Here is a 24,372-nt window from a genome sequence, read left to right on the forward strand (position 1 = left end):
CTTTACATAACATCACTTTTGTCTTCTTGCATTATTATACCAGTCCATTGCACAGTAGGGATTTTCTGTATATTTTTTTACGTATGGTAAATTACGTCATCGGATCGTTATATTCTAATTCTAGGTTTGAGTCGAGTCAACTGCAAGTGATGGTGATTAAGAATGCTTCTGTAAGTAGGATACAGCAAGTAGCTTCAGACAGACAGCAATCACAATTTTGCCGAAAAACATAATCTCGGCGTGTGTCTCTTTAATATAGCAACGATAATTTCATACATATGTGATGACAAGAACAGCGAATAAAATAAAATAATTTGCTAATAAACTCTCGAAAGTTATTTTTCTCCCCCTATCTCTTTCAAATGAAGTAACAGTCTTATAAATGAAAACAAATTAAAATGTTCGGGCATAAGCTTACTTTACAAGCACGACCTTGCACAGGTCCGAGAGAGATTTTATATGATACAAGAAAACCCGCCCTCTAGAGACCAACTTTAGCATATGTTCCTTCTGAGCCACATTCTACAGGTGACGTCATCGGTTTAAAAGATAATATTAACACAATTTTAGATTTAAATTTAAAAATAAGAAACTAGGTAATTTGTAAGCTTTGCATCGCTCAAAGTGGGAATGTTATACTTTTAACTCTTCATGTTTTCTATTCATTCCTGTTCTCGTTGTAACTGATACATATTTATAGGGATTCGAGTTTGGTATTAATTTGTCATTGTGCCTGTCAAATAGTTTTATAAATAGCGCTATATATTGTAATATTCAATTTGCCAATGTCGACGTTTCAACATATGCTGTCAATCGTATCTATAATCTAAATACATCACTGAATGACATTTGTGCGCTTAAATTGTGATATAAATGTAAGTCATGAGTTTAAACTAGCCTTGTTTATATTCATGCTCATAGTTCGATGGGTGGCTTAGGCAAAAAAAGGAAAACAATATTTCTGGTCAGGACAGTTTGTCTAAAATGGTGCGACGACGCGATTTTTTTTGAATTCTCAACACACCTTTCACTCAGTCTGGCTGCTATTTATGGCAGCTACTGTTCTTTTTATTTAGTATTTTAGAGCATGTTAGAGTATTTTAGTGTATGTGGGGGCAGATGTCATTTGCTTGTTTATGATTGGCTCTGCAGTTGTCTTCACTGAAGTAGGAAGGGTTATTTTTGTGTTTCCCCACGGATCTGCAGACTGCACGTGGGCTTTGTGCGGACAAACACACTAAAAAGATCGACGCGGGGGTATTTAAGTGATGCGCGCGCTGACCAGAAACCATTCTCTTTTTTGCCTCATCGTCGTGGAATCATAATGTACTCCCTGATGTGTTTGACACTGCAACGAAATTATAGTGTGCTTAAATGTGAAATGGTTGAATGGACCACCAGTCAAGTTCAATCATTACAACACAGCGTGGTCTAATGCATTAAGCTAGTTTATGCAATTGCCGATTATTTAGCTATAATGTCATCGTGTTACGAGGATAAAACTTCAGAGAGGTTAAAGAGACACACATAGTGCAGAGGCATGCTGTTTCTATAGGTTATAGTCTAGTTTAGTATATGAACGGCAACGTGTAAAACACTATTACAACCAAGATCAGCATTGTATGGAAAGTGTGGTCAACACAAGATCGTTACAGTTTAACCAATCGTCACTTTTTTCTCATTTTTTTCCCTTTGAGTATACCGCTTAGTGCAACCCTGATTGAAAATATGTATCAGACAAGTAAGTTACAGTGTATCACTCTCATGCATTCACTAATAAGTTACCCAACCTCCAAACAAGGTTGTTGTGTTTGGTAAACAGATCATGAGTGGAGATTTTATATCAACATTTGTTTTGACTAAAGTACAAAATGTTATCACCTATCGTAATACAATGTTGCAACAGCAGTCTCAAAAAATTACTACAGACTCAATAAGTCGGCAAGTAGGTACTACCCGAGCGGCGTTTTCAAATCTGAAAACTAAAAGTTGTTTCAATTATAATGATGTTGTGCAGACTACACTTTCTATACCACCTCGACAAGTGGCACAAACTGAGTTTTGCTAACATGAAAATGGTTACATAAGCCCTTCATTAAACTATTGTTTGTATACTATTCTATAACAGTAACAATTGTTTGCATCGGAGGGATTTCCTAAACACTTTTGACATGTATGATAAATTACATCATCGGATCATTTATACGTTTGAGTTCAGTTAGTTCACTGCAAGTGGTGGTTAAGCATGCTAATTCGTTAAGTAGGATACCGAGAGAAGCTTCAAACAGGCAACACAAATTACGCCGAAAACCGTATAAACAGCGTGTGTTCCTTTATCATTTATTAAAACTCAACACTTTCTAACACCCTGTATTGATTGGTTTACGTTTACTATATAACGTTACACAGTGTGAAATGTTTTTTCATAGTGACTCAAACCAAATCTTAATTTGTCATGAATTCGTAGATCATTATTGCCAAACCAAGTTACAAATTCGAAATTCTAAAACAATATACTAATTAACAATAATGACGTAGTTTCTATTTTTAAAATTTAACACCAAAGTAAAAATCCGAGGATTCGTACAGGTTTATTTGTTTGCAGCGATGGTAATGTACAGCCCTAGGTTTTCTACGTTAATCTTCAATGGAATAATCACTTCGAAATTATCTATTTTTAAAAATTAGTTCAAATCTATAATACTTGTAACGGGTCAGACTCTGGTGTGGATTGCATTACAAATTCAACAACTCAGCAAGCAATGCCTTCTAACAAGTTTGGTTCTTTGAATATTTGATTCCAAATTTGATTCCGAATGTTATTAGACACTAAGTGATCTAATCTGTACGTCATAATGTTTTATTACTGTTGCTGTGTTCATTTGTATGACAAATGCATACATGTACCAGTTGTTAACATCAAAGTTGGTAAATCGGTCGTGCATGTAGCTACAGGCGACAGCTAATTCGTCTAATGTCCATGTAATTATTTATAAAGCCTACCTGTACATTTAAGCTCGGGATTATGGCGGGACTATCAGGATAACCTCTCCCTTTCAAAGACATGGCCTGCATACGTATACTATGTGAGTTTTGGTTTTAGAAATTCTTGGGCGACAGTGTAGGATTTGACATATTTGCCGATATGACAATATATTAAGCCAAATTCGAGCATACAAATGTAATCCCAAGCTAACAGTGCCTAGGATATGCCATCTGAAATAATGTACTGTATTACCTGTTAGTTCAATTATATCAGTTCTTACGATATATTTTCCTATTTCAATGGTCGCTGTCAACACACCCGGCTGTTCTATCTGTGACTTAACCCCAACTAGTTCCGCGATATTTTAGACTTCTAAACAAGAAAACGTGTTCACTATCTGCCATCTTCCGCAACAGATATTTACATATATACACACATGGACACCTGCATCAACACTAAGCAATCAGGCAATCAAGCAAGTGAGGATTAATACAACACAGGGGGTGCAGGCATTTATTCGAATAGCCATGGCGCTGTTTGCAGTATTTGTACAGCGGTTATGAGGGTATTCCTTTGGGGGTCATTACTAATTACCCGGAGTTGAAGTTAACTTTATGAATAATATTAAGGAGGGATGCAAGTCCTTTTTGAATTGATATCAACAGAAATTCAATTGGAGAGGTACTAACACATGTATTGATTTGGGGAAGAAATGTGCATGACTTGATGTCTATGTTAACTATTAGAGCGTGATTTGGAGCACTTCCATACCACTGGCTTATCACTACCCCGTGAACTAGCTAGTTGTCAATAGTTACGACAGAGATAATGTGGTCTCAAATAAAACTGAGTCAACAGTTGTAAAGATTAATGTACTGTTATGGATATTACTGGGAAATTTGGTTACCAGAAAGTTTGAGTGGAATTCCACTCTAAGTCAAACTGTCATGACCTTTATCATAATTAAGAATAGATGAAATATTTCATCGTGTGATTTTCATTTTATTTTCCCTTAATAATGCTCACTGTAACCATAAACATAGTTAGTTCCAAGTACATGGCTATTTTCAAAAACATTTCAGGCAGGGGACCTCATTGTTCTATCAGTTATTATCAGTGTTATAGATCTTGTATCAGTAGTAATATATCTATAGATGCAAACAATTAAGTTACAGCAGGCCAAGTGAATAGGCAACACGGATTATTTCTGACTCCCAAAGTTGATAGAAAAAGAACCATAATGAAACTTGTTTCATTTTAATGATTGTGTCTTATGCTAATGTCATAACATTATATTTCCTTTGGAAATGAGTTACCTTGATGTGGCACAATCTGAGTGTATTTGCTTTTTAGTCAGTGAAAATGTTTACATCGAAATCCATATAAATTATTCCAGTATACTGTTAATTTATGTCGATGTATACTTTTAATGACATGGTCTTCTGGCATTATGAAAACTGGTGATTGTATAGTAGGGAGTTCCTGTACATTTTTATACATGAATGATAGTAAATGACGTCATCGCATCGTTTATAAGTTATATTCTAGTACCAGGTTTGAGTTCAGTCAGTTGCAAGTGATGGTTAAGTATAGTAGTAGTAGTAGTAGTAGTAGTAGTAGTAGTAGTAGTAGTAGTAGTAGTAGTAGTAGTAGTAGTAGTAGTAGTAGCAGCAGCAGTAGTAGTAGTAGTAGCCGTGGTAGCAGCAGCATCAGCAGCAGTAGTAGATTTAGTAGTAGTAGTAGTAGTAGTAGTAGTAGTAGTAGTGTATTTATTTTTTGTGACTTGCAACTCAAGGAGTTTCCCAGCCCAATGGACTTATAAGTCACCAATAAATACGCATTATAGTTACAGGAGGTTGAGAGCACAACTAATAAAGAAATAGAGGTATTAACTGGCCAAACAAACCAAATTAAACATGCAATAGCTCTCTTTGTTTATAAAATGCCTTTTCAATTAATTTGTATCAGTATGTAGAATACACTGAGTACTGTTTGATGCGCAGAAAAAAAATATAAACTCAGCTTGTACCCCCTTAATTAATATGATCTACGTGTTAGATCAGAATTTATTTTGTCTCAAATTAGTGTAATTATACTTCACTTTAAACGATAATTTGACGAAAATTAATGCATATATGACTCTAGAAAAACAGTACTTCACTTCTGTAAAGTATCAAACTACATCTTAAGGTCACAACACTATCCATAAACTGTTGTTAATTATGTAACATTTGCGTGTGTGAATATTTGAGTAGGTAAGCTATATTTACAGAAATTATGCCTAGATTCACCTCCTTATACCGTATGCGTTCCTAATTGCCTATTTTATTACATTCCTGTCGTGTTATTATGATAATTAAGTTGATTTCCCTGATTCTGAGGCACGGAAACCCCGTTGTTAACTTTTACCGATAAGCTTAGAGCTTAGATCTGTCTTGCTGTTGTAGTCACTATTTCAGACTGTTCATTATACAGTACTGTGCCGTATAATTGGTATCATCATTCATTCAGTGATTCCGTTATTTATATATTCATGTATGTCTTCACTTAATATTCATTCATTCATTCATTCATTCATTCTGCACTCACTCCCTCACTCACTCAGTCACTCATTCATTTAGTCATTCTTTCATTCAGTCATTTATTTCAATCACTCACTCACTCACTCACTCACTCACCCCATTCATTCATTCATTCATTCATTCATTCATTCATTCATTCATTCATGATCATTCAGTCAGTCAGTCATGCTTTCATTCATTCATTCATTTATTCATTCATTCATTCATTCAGTCAGTCAGTCAGTCAGTCAGTCAGTCAATTACTTAGTCAAATGCGTATTACGATCTTTTTTAGAATGAATTCATATCTGCTTACCTTCTGTTGATGGTACCGGATAGCAGTTTGCACTTTATGAGGTTCGTGAAATTTCCCCGTAACAGACCAGGCTTCGGGATCGTGGCTCAAAACAATAGCCTGTTCAGTTGAATCTCTAACGTGATTTAAGAGATCGGCTGAGAACTGTTCACACTGTTGAGCGAGGTCCTCGTACTGAGAGCGAAATTCATAGTTTCTTTCACTTAGTTCTCTGAATTTATGGCTCAAAACAAAGGCTCTTTTGATCGGATCTTCCGCAGTTAGGGACATAAAAGCCTCACTGGCCAGGGCTTTGTAAATATTAATCATTCCGACACTTTGCTGTAAAGTGAAATCCTCCTTGTTGGAGAAATACGTTTCCGGGTCTTCAATCCGGGAGCCGTACTCTATGAGAATCTTGAGCACATCGTAACTGTTGTGATGGGCAGCAAGAATAACTGGTGTGATGTCCGGATGCAGGTCTTCGTTGAGTGCGTGGCAATACAAGGCATCCTGTCCAAGAGAAGGCATTCACCATTAGTATGCAAATCAATAATATGCACGACAATGTAAAAGAGTTCTTGCAAAGAAGATATATAAAAAATATATAAATATGCAAATTATCTTCTAAATATGCAACACAATGTCCATTCTTTCCTGCTCAGGCAACATTTTCAAAGTTTTATTATGCAAATTATCAGGTCCAACTTATAGAAGCGGTTAAAGCGGTTTTAGGGTTAAATGTCATCTCCATATGTTAATGGAGGTCAAAGGTCACACATGACACTTACAAAATTCGTCAAACATATCACGTGGTGAAATCGATAAATATCACCACATTTGGTACCGAATAGGTTTATGGTCACATTTCCTGAACTGTGTGAGTCACATGCCACATGCCAACTATCACAGGGTCATATGTTAAAGGTTAGGTCAATGAAATTGTTAAGCGGCTACATCATGATAATGTATATCACCATTTTTTGTGCTGGGAACTGCTCCTAGCGATCTTCTGTTACACACACACACACACACACACACACACACACACACACACACACACACACACGATAATGCTACAGAAAACCATTCAGATTTGGGACTACAAGACAAAGCTATGTTGCACGCTCTATATCACGTTGCTGTGGAACTATCAGGGCTTCCTCAGTAAGTCCACAGGCTATCTCGAAGTCACCCAGGCCCCCGGCAAACATAGCACCTGAGGGCTCCGTGTGTGTAATCGTCCCTAATTTTCGAGTCATTACTCCTCGTGTCCCCCCAAAGTCGCACTCGTCTTGTGAGTGAGACACGGCTGAGTGATACAGCCTATATACCCATCGAGTCTGTAGAACACTCACCCTAGGTTTTGGTCGGTCACACAAAAAAAAATCCCCTGTTACCAGTGGGATTCTAACCCATGACCTCCTGACTGCTTATACTGTGCGCTAAACACCATGCTACAGGGAGCGTTTACATTATTTACTACACCAGATACAGTATACATCCAATTATGTAATTCAATAATTTCATTCATCATTTTAAACTCATGTAGCAATACTTCATCCACACAGGTTGCTCAATTGCATGTCAGTGTTTAATAATATATGATCAAAGTAAATGTCGCTGAGACAATGAATGGGCTGTGAGTATTCATATACGCTCATTTTTTGAAAACAATATTCTTACCATGCAAGATAAATTATACGTCAAACGCAATTATTTAATTCTATAATTCCATTTATCATTCCGTAAATTAAGTATCAATAATTCATCCAGCAAATTTACTCACTCACATGCCAATTTTAATGACCCAAATTAAAACAAAATACTATAATTGTGTTGGCAGATACAGGGTTCGTCGCCATTTCTGAAAGTGGCACATACTAGTAATTAACATAATTTGAAAAGGTTGATCATCTTCCTTATTTCGCCGTGTCTACAAGTAGCACTTAATTAACTTAATTTAAGTTAAAGTCGACTTTCATTGTATTCCTCATCTTTCACTCTAAGCAGTCTGTGAAATATCATAATTAATATCAATTCACCATGAAATTGCTATTTTCAGTACATTTATCATCATTCAACTATTACAGCGGCAGGGAGCTATTGATCATCATATAAAATGCTAGACTAATATTTAATCTAGTATCATGTTCAAAGTCGGATATACAATAAGCATTTTATGGCTCCTCCACGCACTATAAACATATACTGAATAGTAATATATAAATTTCATAAACTTTACATAACAAGGTCTATTTTTTGCTCAATAAATCAAAGTTGTATTCAGTCACTTCAGTGTTTCGCCCAAAATGAATACGTTATAAATTTGCCTGAAGAACGGAATGGTTTGAATAAATATTTTTTAACATAATTGACACTTGTAAAATAACATTGAATTAGCATCGTCTCTTCTAAGTTCTAGTGATACTTTACCTTGGTCATTCATATGGTCAACTTTGTCAAGGATATCCTACTGATGCAATATATAATATATGGTGACATGGGCCTTTAGTGTTCATGCCCCAAAACTTTGGAATCATCTTCAAACGCATCTTCGGTCGACAGAGAAATTTGAATTATCTACGGCAATTCTTAAAACGTTCATATTTCGTCAATGTTATTATTGATGTGCTTGGGTCTTCATTTTTTGAAGTTCTAGTGTTTCACGTATTGTTTCATTAGTTGTTTAATCAAACCGTTGTGATTTTATGACGTGATGCACGTACAACTGTTTTATGTATCTCTTTTTTCTCCGAATAATATATTTAACGTTTCCAATTTGTTATGTACAGACCGTTTAGACATGTAGTGTGTAATTAATATTATATATAATTGTGTGTATATAGAAATATTATATATACAATCATGTACTTTAAATTTAAAGTCTACATTTGTACAATATCGGCGGCACTTTATAGTTATCCGAGGGTTACCATATTCACACCCCGGGAACTCACGTTACAAAAACCAAGCAAGTAACGACTAACGCCCAAATAAACTGGTATGTTGAAGCAAAACTTCACACGATTTTTAGGAAAGGTGTTTAACCAAGACAAATTCAATGTTGTGGTTTCATCTCTGATCTCTCAACGAACTTGCATGCGTCTGGGCATGCGCATTATACGAGTACAGAACTTCAATCGGCATGATCTTATCTGCCTATCAGTAGTATCACTTCAATGCAATAAAACAGCCCTCTGGTTACCCCTAACGTGATTTATTGTGTGTGAATCTTGCAGCAGACTATCTATCTTTCTTATGCAGGCAAAGTGCATTCAGTTGTTCGTTATGTATGGTACGAGGTTAAATGTGGTTAATCCCAGATATAACTTGTTGGACTTCTCACAACATCCCCTAAACTCAGACGACAATAAATCACGAGTTCTACTATGCAGTATTCCCAACAAGGTAGTAAAATAAGGCAATAAAACATACGCTATTTTGTTTTGAAGGCCAGTGCCAGCTGTTGTGAATGGTACATCACATAGTAGTATTAAATGATCGCTCCATGGTTATAGCAAGCGATTTGATTAGATCCATATGTGATGAATTATACATATGGCATATAACATCTGACTTGTTCATGGTATTTTCAATGATATGCATAAATGGAGACACCAATAAATATGTCCTTTAATTACATAATTGCCAGTGGCAGACCAAAACATTACTTTTTCTTTCTATGCTACTGCCATTTAATATTCTTTTAGGGCTTTTTCGCTTCTCCTTCTGTCTAGATCTCACCCTTTTTTCGTCATTGTTTCCACCTGTTTCGTTACCCACCTCTTCCTGTCCATCTCTGGATGTATTACGTATTATGCCGATTTACCTGCCAGTGTTTTCCATTTCGCTTTGTCTCTCTGTGATCCTCTTTGTGCCCGTCTGTTTCACTCCCTCCTTTCCCTATCTACTCCTTGTCTTTCTGTCTTTCTCCATGCCTCCTGTCTACGCCGTCTCTCTCTCTCTCTCTCTCTCTCTCTCTCTCTCTCTCTCTCTCTCTCTCTCTCTCTCTCTCTCTCTCTCTCTCTCTCTCTCACACACACACACACACAAACACACACAAATATATAATGATGAATAAAAAATACCCTCTCTCATACCGGTAATAGGTGACGTGTCTTCATATTTTCGCAGATCATTTCTACCGCCGCTGCATACTGAATATCGGTAGCTCGTAGAAGGGCATCACCAAGGCCAATGTCGTTTTCTAATAGTAATTTGATGATATCTGCAGATAATAAAAAAAGAAGAAATGGTATTTAATTTGTAAGGATTTACTGGTGTATGAAAACTTTCTTCCTCTCTAAGTCTATGTTTTGATGAATACCCTTTACAATGAAATTGCAATGACAATGGGGTTATTCTGACAAAGGGATTTCTATTTTCCAATAAACTACAAAAAAATAAAGTACTTCATTTTTCCTTCTTTACTCTGATTGCATAATTCATTACATCACGTGTATTAAAATGTCATCTTAAATGACATGTTCATGATATGTGACGTAATTTATGACTAAGAAATTAGATCATTGGATATTTAACCAGGGGTTGATGTAGACAGACGAAAAATAACTCTTTACGAAGGTGATTTATTTCCGTTGCTTTCAATGACACTGAAATATCAACACTGTTTTAATCCGTATTACGTCTCTTTGATAAATTGTTCTTACTCAAAGGTGAACAGAGCGTTCGGTTGAATAAACATTTCGAATTCATTGCTGTCACATCGTATATCTCAATATATATCTTTAGTGTATAATATATTATTTGATTCCAGAAACGGTGATGATTTGACTAGACACCGTGAATCTAGCCTAGAATCAAGTCGTGTGGGAATTAAGACTTTCACCCTTGTAGCTAAAATAATGTTGGATTGGTGATTCACTCTTACAATATGACATTTAATTCATACCCTCAGACAACATCTAATGCGAAAACAATTACATAAGTGCCGTGCACAGTGGGGATGTAGAAGTAGTCAAGTTTAAATGTTGATTATCAATTACAAAATACACAATTGCAGCCATTAAAATCATGAAGTCTATGTGTAATGTTTCCATTAGAAGCCTGTTTTTATTGCACAGAGAAAGAATAGCAATGCTTATCGCTGTTCAATGTGACTGGCCAAGGATCCTGGTGTGTTTTTTGTGTCTCTGTTATTGTTATTATAGAGCCGAAAGATGTCTATCTGTGTGTCAAAAAACGTAATGTCCCATGAGTAAAACACCAAGACTACACCATTTTAGCTACTAGTATATAAATATGTCTAGCATAAGGCGAATGGGTTTGTATTCAACCTTAAAATATATGTGCGTATGATCACCATCGTCCTGCTCCAATCTCTTCCTTGTTTCTAATCACATAGTGACGTCAGGCGTCATCTCAGCTGGTAATAACCTGCTACGTTTTTCTGTCGTCATTTAAAAAAACGTTGGCCTTATACTAGGAATAGTGGGGAGGGAGGGGGGCACGCGATAGCCAAATTACCCCGCAACCTGATGACTCTACACTACCGTTAATGATGGCCATAACTTTGAAATCCATACTCGACTGTACATAAATTCATAGGCGGGGGTCATAAAAGTTCATTGAGAAAATCATAGATTATGTTCTCAGTAAACTTGTCTTGTCGTCTGCTCTCTCCATTCTTAATAATCAGTTTGTTTCAAGATATTTTGTAGATACCGTCTACTTCAGCATGACAGCTTGTTACTAGTCATAAATTGACATCTCTACGAGTTGTTTGCTAACCGTCTGATCGTCAACGATGTCATCTCACGGTTTAGTTGGTTGTTGAGTGTGATGATTTGCATAGGGTACCGTATTGAAATATGGTATCATAGTGAAACATTGGTTTGTTGTTTATCCGATGGACTGTGTTATGCGTATGTGCGTGATGAGACACGCTATTAAATATAATTAGACAACAGAAATGCAATTGTTTTATGGAATATAACGGTATTTCAATACTTTGGGTTTGTGAATACTGATCCAACCGAACCTGTGAATAAACTTTATCTGATATTAAATAACGATAAGAATAGAATCGCCACCATTAAAATTACGAATATACGTATTTCTGGCTATATGTGTAGGCTGACGACAATACAGGGTTTCAACGATACGGCAGACTCAAATTCGCCTCCATACGTTAAGATGACCAAATTTTTTTGTCGTCCGCCCTTGATTATAATAATATTTTGCTGAGTGGCAAGGACAAGCAATTGTCTGTACTATCGTCGTCATCTACAGTCATGGCGGTAGCGACGACACTTGTTCACTAACAGAAGTTCTTTCATGACGGAAGTTATGCAAGTAGGGGTGCTGAGAGCATGCTAATTGTGTGGAGAAGCTGGGAAAGGCTTTGTTGCCAGGAATTTAATTTAAAAAAGATAGGGGGAAGTAAAGGAGAGGTAGAAATACATGAAGAAGACGATTTATGTTTTTATTTTTTGCTTCTTCTTTTTTTAAATTGCCCCATACTCGCTATAAAAATTAAAAATTAGAGTCCCCTTTATTAAGAGCCGCCGACACATGCCCTCAGCTATTTCTTTTGGGATAAACATACCCCAGCACTTGCAAAATTATTAGTACATATAAATAGAACATACTTAGCATAAAATATGTTAGCTTTATATTATGATTTTACCGTGGGAGGAGGGGGTGTAAAAATCGCCGACGGACGAGTCACCGACATAGCGCCAAGACTTTGTAGTTCTGCCTTTAAATATTAGCTGAGCGTTATATATAATGAATTCGATAAAACCGATATTGCCTCAGTCATCATTCAATTATCAATCAACTCAAGTACGATGACATGATTAATGATAGCACGTGGGATGGTGACGGCGGAACAATAGGCGCTAAATCCGGGACTCTACTGTTTAGGCACCTGGCTGGCTGCACATTCTCTTTTCAACTAGTTTTAACCCTAAGTTTGACCTTATGTCTCCCTTTGTTTGTCTATTGCTCTCACTAGCACTAGTCTTTCCTGACATACATACATATAAACAGTACATTTTGACGGGATTTCGACTATTTCAACATAACAAACAACATGACAGTACCTGTTGTACGTAGTGAGGTTATTCCTATCCGACATAAGCCAATCGAAGGTTACTGATCCCCCCCCCACCAAATGGGTTAAGGGGTGGGGAGTTAATAATATATCTGGCGCTGTCATGAGTGATTCAATAATAATGTTGTTAAGCACATCAACAATGTTTTCGCATGTCTGAAAGGCTTTTCTCTATTTGAAAAGAAAATATTTTTAAAAAAGAGTGAAATAAAGAGTTTGACTCTTAGCAGACGATATTTAAGCTTAGTGAAGCATGTCATTAAAAGCCTTACAAGCTTGAAATGCAAACTTGGTGTATTTTCTACCCATGTTTTTTTGGTCTTCATTTACAGCATTGTGTCGTGGGTTATTAACTTCTTATTTACTTCTTAGGTTTCTTATTTTAGAAAAGACATCAGATCATTAATGAATTTATTAAATTTACATCTACAGTTTTATATTATTTTCACTCTCCTCATATACAAGTACGAAGAGATCAAAGTTTACCATACTAAGGTCAAAGGTCACAAACGAGTACTTACAAAGCTCAATATATCAAGACATGACAGTTTGGTTTATTTTTTTTTTTTTTAAATATTACGCTGGGTATGTTAATCATTGAAGCGCGATTATAACTCAAGTTTTTATCATGGCTTAATAATATAGCTTTAATACTAATCTTGTCTTCTTATAAGGTTTATGAAACTACAGTCTAAAAACATCCAAGCGAATGTATTTTTTCGTCATCCTGGGTTTCTCGTTATGTCGGAAAATTAAACGGTGTGTACCCCTAAATATATGTGATACAAGTTGTTATTGAATGACACTAGACGGGGTTATCAATTGCCAGGTACAGTCGTCACATCGCATCACGTGAGACTACAAGATGCGCAGTTGAGTTTTAGATTATAACGATCACTCAATAAATATATAAAATATATAAATAGATACATTTTTTTGAGAAATGAGGATGATTGAGTAAAATGGATCTAGTTCAAAAGTCAGTCTATACGACACAGTACCAATTCCACATACAACACGTACAGATATGTGTTCACGATTGGGAAAATACTGCGATAGCTGTTGCCCTTGTGCAACGAATTCTTGGCAATGAATTCTTGAGATTTGATTGTATAGGTTAGCGAAGTAGTAATTTGCAACTTGCGAATACGTTGTTTGCGTATGTCAATCTATTGTCCTATATTACTAAACCCTGCGATTACACAATGCGACGTAGGCATGTATCGCTACTTAAAATAACTATACAGCTTTTGTGCGGGTTTGTTGAAATGGTACACGTGTATGTCGATTTGTGTAACTGGCTATGTCAGTGATATTGTAAATTCAATACTCTCACCTATTTGTAATCCATGCTAGTGAAATAATAAATTCGATCCCTTCACCAATCTGTAACTGTGATATCACGAGTGAAATAGTATATTGAAAAAAAATTTGACTCTAACGGTCATCACGCCAGGGACATATGGTAAATTCAGACCATTCTCCGGTTTGTATCGGTCATGTGAGTTAAAAGTGTATATGCGACAAGTCATACGAAATGAAGCATATCAGTAACGTAAATTTAATAAATATACTCAAACCTTAACGTATAAACTACAACTTTATCTTTCAAGTAAAAATTGTAAATTCATCATATGACATTAACTCGATTATCATACTCGCATACTCAGAGCCAATAACCCTCATTGTCAATATCACCGATTCCCTCCGCTACAACACAGTTAATATTGACGTAATGGGATGGTTGGAATTCGTTCAGTGTAGGTCACACACATATCAACATTATACCCAATTTTGCACTTTTTATTGCGATCATCCATCAACATTAGGATCACACATGTCGCACTCAATTTGGATATCATACGACTCATGTATGTTTCATTCCATGTTTATTTATGTCCATTTCTCCTATGTAAATCTAACACACTTCGTAATCCGGCGACCACAGTGTTTGTGCAGCATGTGCGATAATATGAAAGGGAGACGGCGAGGCACGATCCTTATTTTGCTCGCTTTGCCCTCTTTGACGGTTGCGCATGCTAAAAATACATTCATTCAGCGAAATCGCAATTTTGATAGGATTTGCATTATGGCGAGCCAACATGATGATATAATGCCTACCGATGACAGATGGCGGCTACAATAATAATATAAATATTCAAATGAACGCCATCTGAATTTTTAAGTACAAAGTCGGTAATTACAACATTATCTGAACAGGAGCCAGTATTTAATGATTTACTATCGGAATTCTGTCTACTTCCATATTGTGTGCAGTAATAAATGGGAATTTTATGATATAACTTTACAACTTTGGAAATGCATTTGAAAATGTATCATGGCGTGCGCACATACACGTGTCGTATCGTCCGGGATTACCTGTTTCCCGCCAAAACTGGAATTTACATTTTTGTAATTATGTAAAATGTTGACTTCATTTTGGAAGGGAATTATGCGCACAGTCGTTAGTTCTTTTGATCAGCTTTCCATTTATTATCTTTTCCTTGACATTTATGTCAAATTTTGCTTTATTTTAGAGGGGAGGTGGAACGTATGAATAGTTGCTCAATCGTCGTCAAAAGTTTGATGCAAACGGGGAAAAGTATTGTGTCTCGTCATACGAGATTGCTGGGGTTCCGTCAGAACTTGAATCAGTGGCATTTATATCAACGCCTTCACAGCAATGACAGGAATATTCTTTGTTATTGAACTGTCGTCAGAATTTAGGTGTAAATTGGCCATCCCTTCAAATTGATTTCTTTTCTGTGGCATTTATGTCAAATCATGACATTTTGGATGCGAATCATAAGTTGGTTTTTGTTATTGAATTGTCGTCAAAATGTATGGTACAGAATCGAAGCCAGTCTTTCAAATAGATTTTTGTTAATAATGTTAAAAATGTCTGCATTCTTGTAAATGTCAGGACGTCTGGCATAAGGAGACAATAACTGGAATCTGGAACGATGGTGAGTAATCATAGTTCTTTCTGAATTGCTACCATAATCAACCTCCTAACGTTCAGCTGTTATGTCGTTATTAAATGTGACTCCCACTATATAATATGTAATTTAGACAAAAACCTATAAATTATTGGCTGACGTAATCTTTATGCTAATGAACACTATGTAAACTGTTTTGAATATTGTTTGCAATGATTAATGATAGTCCTGCCACGATCAGTAGGGACATCTTGCTAAAATATTCTCCAGTTACAAGAGTATGATATGAATCATGTCTTTATATAGGAGCACAATGAAAGCATCGCGTACTGTCTGTAATGTGTAGTCTCAAACTAACAAACAAACAAACAAACAAACAAAAAACTACAGACAAACAAACAAACATACATACATACATACATACATACATACATACATACATACAGACAGACAGACAGACAGACAGACAGACAGACAGACAAACAAACAAACAAACTAAAGATGGACAAACAAACAAACAAATAGACACAAACAAACCACAGACATACAGACTGACAGATAGACAGACAGACAGACAGACAGACAGACTGACTGACTGTCAGACAACACACAAACACACAAAGAAACAAACGAACGACCAGACAGACAGACAGACAGACAGACAGACAGACAGACATATGTCTTTGTTTCGACATACATATTTTGGCTTGTGTTGATTTATACCATTTAGGATTGCTATCAAGATAACTAACTTTATTGGGAATTAATGGTTCTGATTTGATATTTTTGAGATGTCTCCGAATGTACATCACATTTGTTAGACCCGTACGCGTTTAATGCCGCCGAATTAATGCTTAGCAAATTCTTGCTTATATGGATATGTGTGGTGCGTATCATCTTCATTTTAAATATAATGTGTTTTCATTGTAAATGATGTTCATTGAAGATTAAGTTAGAAGAAGTTATAATTAGAAGAACGGAATTGTCTGTTTTTTTGTGATGTTTTAGTCTAAATTACTGTATTAATAAGGATATGGAATTGAAAACTAGAAGCGAATGATTTCGAATACTTATGTTATTACGGTATCATCTTTGCTGGCTCAATTTGCTACAAAGGGACAAATCGTTATATTGAATAGTAGAAAGACAATATTGCTTATCAAGGCTGCAGGCTATACTATGCTTCTACACAAATTGGTCATCACCATCAAAAAACGTGACGACTCAGTTTAAACAGAAAATAAATCAACAAAGATTACAACACAAATCTAGCGTTGTTATTGATTCAAGCCCCGGGGCTTAAGCTGTCATCATTATCACCGTAAATTTCATCTAGAGATTCGCCTGTTAATTCCTCTGCAAGCTGTGAAATTGTCCGTTATTTTTTGTCAATTAATGATGCCAGACAGGTCGGATAAGAATTAGGTAGATTAATCAAATTAATTCAACATTAATTATAACGACGGAACTGCAATGCGTTCAAGTTGAGCGAATTTGCAATAAATGAGCAACGGTAATATGTTCTCAAAACGTTCACTTTTGTCACACTATCCCCCATATATTTTGAAATGAACGCTTAAGGGTATGACATCTCACGCTTGGAAATTCTAGCCTGAACAGCTCATTAAGTTTGTCTCAACATACTGCCTTTAGAGGTGTTGTGTTTAAAGTAAATATGAAATTGACAAGGACAAGATGACAGGTAATTATATGTCAGCCGTAAAAGGTCGGTGCTAATGTGTCCCACAGTTCTGATAAATATCACATAGTGCCCCACCATTACGATCAGTGCCTGCTAAATTACACACACACACACACATACATACATACATACATACATACATACATACATACATACATACATACACACACACACACATACACACATACATACATACATACATACATACATACATACATACATACATACACGGCATTCTTCGATATAACTTACATGCCATGAGGTCTTATAAATTAAGTACTAATTACTAATAGATTTAATGTTAGCTTACGTTAATTGCTCCGACATGAGAATTGAAAATTGTTCTAGTAAACCCAACACAAAAAGTATTATTAGCTTGTAAGACAGCGTACATTGCGATGTTCTTTGCATTGATAATATTGATGTGTGTTTTATGAGCATGCGTAGATATGAGTGTGTGAAGAATAATGTTCGATTTTGAATGACAGCCGATGTGACAGCGAATGACTGGCAGCTTATTATGAATCGGTTTGAGCTTTAAAGTCTTCGCAAATTTAATTACTATCAGGTTTATCGATGAAACGTTGATTGTTTTTGTATAAAAAATAGAGAGTGTTTGAATTAGTTTTCCAAGTTTAATTAACTTTGAAAGGGCAGGGAAAAGTTCCCTTGTATCGATAACTGGATAGATAAATGAATGTTTTGAGTATTCGCTTGTGTGTTGTTTTGGACTAATGCCCAGGAATTTGTGTGTATGTGTATATGTATATGAATATGTGGGTTTTCATGTGTCTACATGTAGTATGGCAAACACACACCACATACATATTATATATATATATATATATATATATATATATATATATATATATATATATATATATATATATATATATAGTTATATATATATATATATATATAGTTATATATATATTATATAGTTATATATAGTTATATATAGTTATATATATAAAGTTACATATATAATAATATATATGGTTATACATGGTTATATATAGTTAGATATGTCTGTATTTATCTATCACGAATAGTTTTGATTGTTAACTCTGGAGTCACTACACTGCAGGACTCTTTTGACAATAGAGTGTAATTCTCTAACCGTATTATTTCTAATCGATTTTAGTTCAGCTTTAGTTCACATCTATTTCTGATTTATTCCAGGTTTAGTTTAGATTCCAATTCGATTCATTTTCATTATATACTACGTATGAGGTTATTTGATGCACATTCCAATTTTAATTGTAAAGGCAGACGTGCCCAGTACACCGGAAAACATCAATACTCCTGAAACACTAACGGTATTAAAAATCTAAATTCTGATTTATTCATAGACTGTAAAATGGCAATTTCGACATAAATTTGCATGTCAAGGCTAGTTTTATTAGCCATTTTGAAATTAAGATTTTACAGAATATGGTAAAACTACGTCAATAAATTTGTCTTAAGGGTAAGAATACCTTTTAAATTCGCTATGTTTAATAAAACTTGGATCTTTAGCAAGGTCAAAATGCGTTGGTTTCATCCACTTTTCCATCGATCAGAACTGACCCGGAAGTGACGTACAGGCCTAGGTAAGGAACTTCCGTTAAAGATATTGTCGACTGTGTTTTTTTGTTATTTGCTTACAACAACAATAGAAGTTGCACACCCCTTCCACTTAAAGTTCTGATCGTTGCCATACTGATAACTTCATACTGATAGGTCCAAGTTACTGAATCCAACACAATTTAGTTCATTTAAATTCCAGGTTTTTTTAAAAATAAAATACATGGTGATTTGCCAAGGTATCATTTCTCTTCAACATAGAATGAAAGTAGGATATAAAAGAACATATAAAAGATTAATATTATTGTCTCTTTCTGCACGAAAAAATACCTCAAGGTTACTATCCAAGTCAAAATCATAGAACCACCATACACATTTCAAAAATAGAGGTCAAAATGAACCTATGACATTTTACAATCCAATATGGCCACCCAATATTGTATAGAAAATAAAACACTGTTAATTGCCTTGAAAACGTGATGATTAACCCCAAAACCAGGAACAAGCTTTTTCATAATAAATATTTAAGAAAAAGTTGATTTGCATTCGCATGTTCAGACAGGCTATCAAGGCACTTTCAAACATTATAATTTTGCTAATTGTTGCCGTAATCTGTCTCAACGCCTATGCATTAAATAAGGTTGACTAAATTTGTTAAATTATTAAAACTAGGGTAGGATACATATCTGATCTTGGTCATGTATTTACATCAACGTTCAAAATTATTGAATTATCTAGGTTGACACATATCCAACATAAAGTATACTAAAATAAAAACATTTACTTGAAATGGATTAGCTCTTTGCAAAGTTTACAGTGTATAACAATGAATGCTGTGATTATTTGTCCGATTTTAAAATGTATAAATTCGGTATCATAAAGTTACTGAGCTCTTCAATATACTCAACCTTCGTCAAATCTGAAATAATGATATCACTGATCAAGAAAAAAATGTTCAAATACGAGTTTTGAAAATTTACATGAACAGACAGAGGAAAGCGAAATAGGAAACAAAACATGTCAACTCATTTTCGTGGTAATGTGTTTACATCATTAAATAGATCATTTTGCAAAGGTATAAATTTCTCTGTTAGGTTCCGATAGTTGAATTTCATTGGATTTAATTGTTCACAGTCAGAAAGATTTTGTCTTCAAGATTATAGCGATATAATTATGGAAGAGAACATGGCTATTATTTAGTTTTACAGTGAAATGACACATATAGTCACAACAATGAATTGCTCCATTTACCCAAGAAACTAGGTAAACACTGTCATTCAATACATCTCGTCTGGTATGTGCATGCAGCTGTCATTGCTTCCCAACGCCTCCCTGCATACAAGTTTTGATTACTTGTGTGTATGTGTGATTACCAGTGATTATATGTGCCTACCCAGTTTGTTTACAAATCACTTACTGTACATACCAGAAGAAAACTTTTGCAATTAATGACAATTAATCTGTTGTTTTACATGATCAATGACCTTTAGTAAAGTGGTTTTATCCTAATAAATCCCATTTTTAAACCATATTTGCAGTCATAAAACTGTAAATGTGACTCGCTTACAGAAACATTCTCAACATTTAATATGTCACATTTGTCGAGTTTTGGCGTTTCGGATGTGTCTTGATCTAATATTGATATACAAGATAATGGGCTGAACATATAAAAGAAATGTAATTTATTTTACCTTAGCAATAAAAGTCCTTCTTTTTAGCTATTTAATTGTCTACAAGGGACTGTTATTCCTTCTAGCGAAAATTAACAAGCCATTTACTCCAGTTTTAATTTCCCCGAAGCTTAAAACCTGACGATAAAATTCGACATAGATCAATAACATGAAGCTATATAATGGAAAACCTTTTTCTAAACAAACAGCTCGCAGTAAAGGGTCGTTTGAGGTTATTACAATAAGTCGACGCTAGGATATTTCACAGTATAAATCTGTATGATGGTTTTGATGAAATGTACACCCAAAGTAGTTTATCGTCCTTGGATATTTTTAATGTTTTCGCAAGTGAACGACACAGCACGTGTAACTAGACATCTCATTGACAAATACCCCTTAATACCGTCTAACATTAAATCGACTCATTTTGACAAATAAAAGAGGTTGCAATTTCCTTTCATGCCGAGTTTTAGGAAATTTGTAACTTCCGGACTTGCGGTCGTCTACACTTGTGTCTGTTTTCCCATGGACACTTAAGGTGAATACAAATTACTTTAATGAGATAATGCTGTTGTCTCAATATTTTCTTACGCCAGAAATCTTTTCAACAACGAGAAACTTGATATTGCATCTTCTCTCCATGCCTCAACAATTGACGGCACTTCCTTGACTTGTATCTCCTGACTCGACAAACATTTTACTATATGTGTACATTATTTCGTTTCACTTGACAAATTGCTAAATCGTACCGTCTGAGATGACAAAATTTGAAGTACAATTCTTTCATTTTTACCCATTGACATTTTTGTCAAAGTGTACGTTGTTACGATGTACATGATTTGGCGATGATATGTTAAAATAATCATGGTACATGCAAGTTCAAAGACAACTGTGATATGTTTGTAATATTTTTGTCTCGCCATGTAATGGGAAAAGCAATATTAGTGAGATATTTTCCGAACCAGACGATGAAAAGAGGCCTTGTAAGTAACATTTCATCGACCAAGATTGAAGTCTTATTTCCAGTCAACTGGCTTCATTTGTATATACACAGTATTTGTGTCAGCTATTAACATGTCAGTCTGTACGTCTGTTTATCAGTAAATCATTTTACAACATTGTCTATTTTCGCCTTGAATATCTTTCTGCAATATCTGTCTGCTGTCATACCTGACTGTTTGGCTAGCTGTCACGTAACGCCACATAAATCTAAATGTCTGAATTGCCTACAGCCCTATAATATTCTAATATATATGATTATATTATGTTTACCTTATACAAAGGGAGGCTACATTGTAGAGATGAAAGGTGTATGTGTGTATGTGTATGTATATGTGTATGTGTGTGTGCGCGTATGTATGTGTTTTTGCGTCTGTCTGTCTTTCTGTCTCTGTCTCTTTGTCTGTCTCTGCATCATCGATTTCTCAAATGCTGCAGGCTCAATTCAAAACAACTTTTGTGAACATATTATTTAGGGTAATGGATAGAACTTATTAGGTTTTGGTAAACATTTCCATGAATATTAATGACCATTTGCGAATAATTAATGGTTTTTGGTAATTAGGCTATATACTAAGAATGCACGCTTCAAATTCAGTATAATTTGGTACATACATTGATGATAATAAACTGCACCTGTCATATAAAGTTTAATGTAATATAGCTGTTAGTTATAATGACTCAATTGCATAATTAATGTTTTTCAGTAATTAGGCTATATCTTGAAAATGTACACTTCAAATTTAATAAAATTTGGTACATACTTTAAACATGAATAAAAGCATATGTTCCGAAAGATTGTTGATGTAAGCGTTTGCGTTATTAATGATTTTCAGTACTTAGGCTTTATCTTACGAATGCATACTTCAAATTCAATAACACACTTATATTAATCACATGTGTTCTGGAAAGCTTGCTTATGCAGCTTTTAATTTTACTGAATTATTTGATTATTAAAGATTTTCACTCTTCAAATTCAATTAAATTTGGTACATACCTCAAAGACAACTTATCCCACCCATATGTGTTGTTGCTTTTCAACGAATAGTGTGTGTAGAACCAAAATCTAATGGTTTTGCTATTAAATTAAGGAAAGCATTCATTTTAAATCTGGTTAAAATGACAATGAAAAGTAGCTAATATTTGTTTATTTTATTCTTTCCCCTATCATCTATCCGTCGCATGACAGTCATCGCTCCCTTACCGTAATTCCTTAAACTTAGTGTCTTAACGTAGCAGTCTTGCATTTGGTCACCAATGCAAATCATTCACATAACAACTTCTGTCCGACAAGGTTCCTAATTACACAACTTGGTTAAAAGAACCATAATTGTGTCCAATAACTAGCGATTCAGAAAGAAATTGCAGACACAATTGGCGCTCCAATCTAATATGTACACCAAAAAGATTCATAACCGGCCTCTTTCATTACCCCATTATCATGACCCTACAATCAAACGAAAGTCTCTAACAATGTTCAATATACACTTTTCAAAAAAGAGAAGGAAACAGACATCTGAAATTACAATTACAACCTACAATCTATGAATAATAATAATACTGTTTCCCACTCTGTGCTCAAAGCACTTTATAATAACTCATGAATTCAAAGGCCATTTAACAACAATGTTGGTAGGGTTTGAATAGCCATATTGGAAAAGTAACTCAAGTTGATGTGATAACCAACGGACAATAAAGTTGGAAGCCGATTGTAGTTAACAAAATCAATATGCTAAACGTTAATCCTATTTGTTAGCAATTTTATTATTTTTTGTCTCAACACACCATACGTTAAAACTATTTATGCAAATTAATATGTCCTAATTTTAGAATAATATTAATGGCTAAAACATAGTACGGTCCCCACCCAATATGGACAGCTGTCAAATGAGTGGTAACAGACGTTTACGAGATAGAGCGAACGGATATGAGTAATATACTCCAATGACGTCGACTATGAACATTTTCCCGCCATTATTTCTCATTCCTTGCCATGGTTTTTTAAAAAAAAAAACACATTTTGAAGATCTTTTTATTATTTGTAATATTTTATCGTATAAAGGACATAGTATATGTCATGCAATAAAAAGCAAGAATTTGTTGAACAAGTATTTTAAGATATTACCATATTCGACAAGAATTTGGTATCAAAACATTCCTACTTTGAGTGGATCAGGAATAGTTGTGGTAGAATTGAGTATGTGAATGTTATGATAGGGTTTCTCATCAATCGTGTTTTGACTTCAAATACATAACTGTATCCATTCTTTCCCCTTTCGCAGCTTGATTTTTTTCACTGTAAATTATGACACACATAGACGTAGTTTCCTTAATAACAACCAGTGTGTCATGTGCATGTATGTATGTATGTATGTATGTATGTATGTATGTATGTATGTATGTATGTATGTATGTGTGTATATATACGTATGTATGTATGTATGTATGTATGTATGTATGTATGTATGTATGTATGTATGCATGTATGCATGTAGGTATGTATGTATGTATGTATGTATGTATGTATGTATGTATGTATACATGTATGTATGTATGTATGCATGTAGGTATGT

At 34.8% G+C, this 24,372-nt stretch overlaps 1 protein-coding gene across 1 annotated transcript in view; it reads right to left on the reverse strand.

Moving 5' to 3' along the window:
* The window catches only part of LOC144445618 (short transient receptor potential channel 4-like), a 49,683-nt gene that overhangs the window by 12,482 nt on the left and 12,829 nt on the right, over positions 1–24,372 (reverse strand). Inside the window, exons 2-3 of the mRNA XM_078135234.1 lie at positions 9,946–10,073; positions 5,864–6,355 (exon numbers count right to left, since the gene is read on the reverse strand). Of these exons, the coding sequence (XP_077991360.1) occupies positions 5,864–6,355; positions 9,946–10,073 (620 nt within the window). The remainder of the gene's footprint in view (positions 1–5,863; positions 6,356–9,945; positions 10,074–24,372) is intronic.

The sequence above is a fragment of the Glandiceps talaboti genome, chromosome 14 (assembly GCF_964340395.1).
Source record: "Glandiceps talaboti chromosome 14, keGlaTala1.1, whole genome shotgun sequence".
NCBI classification, from domain to species: Eukaryota; Metazoa; Hemichordata; class Enteropneusta; family Spengelidae; genus Glandiceps; species Glandiceps talaboti.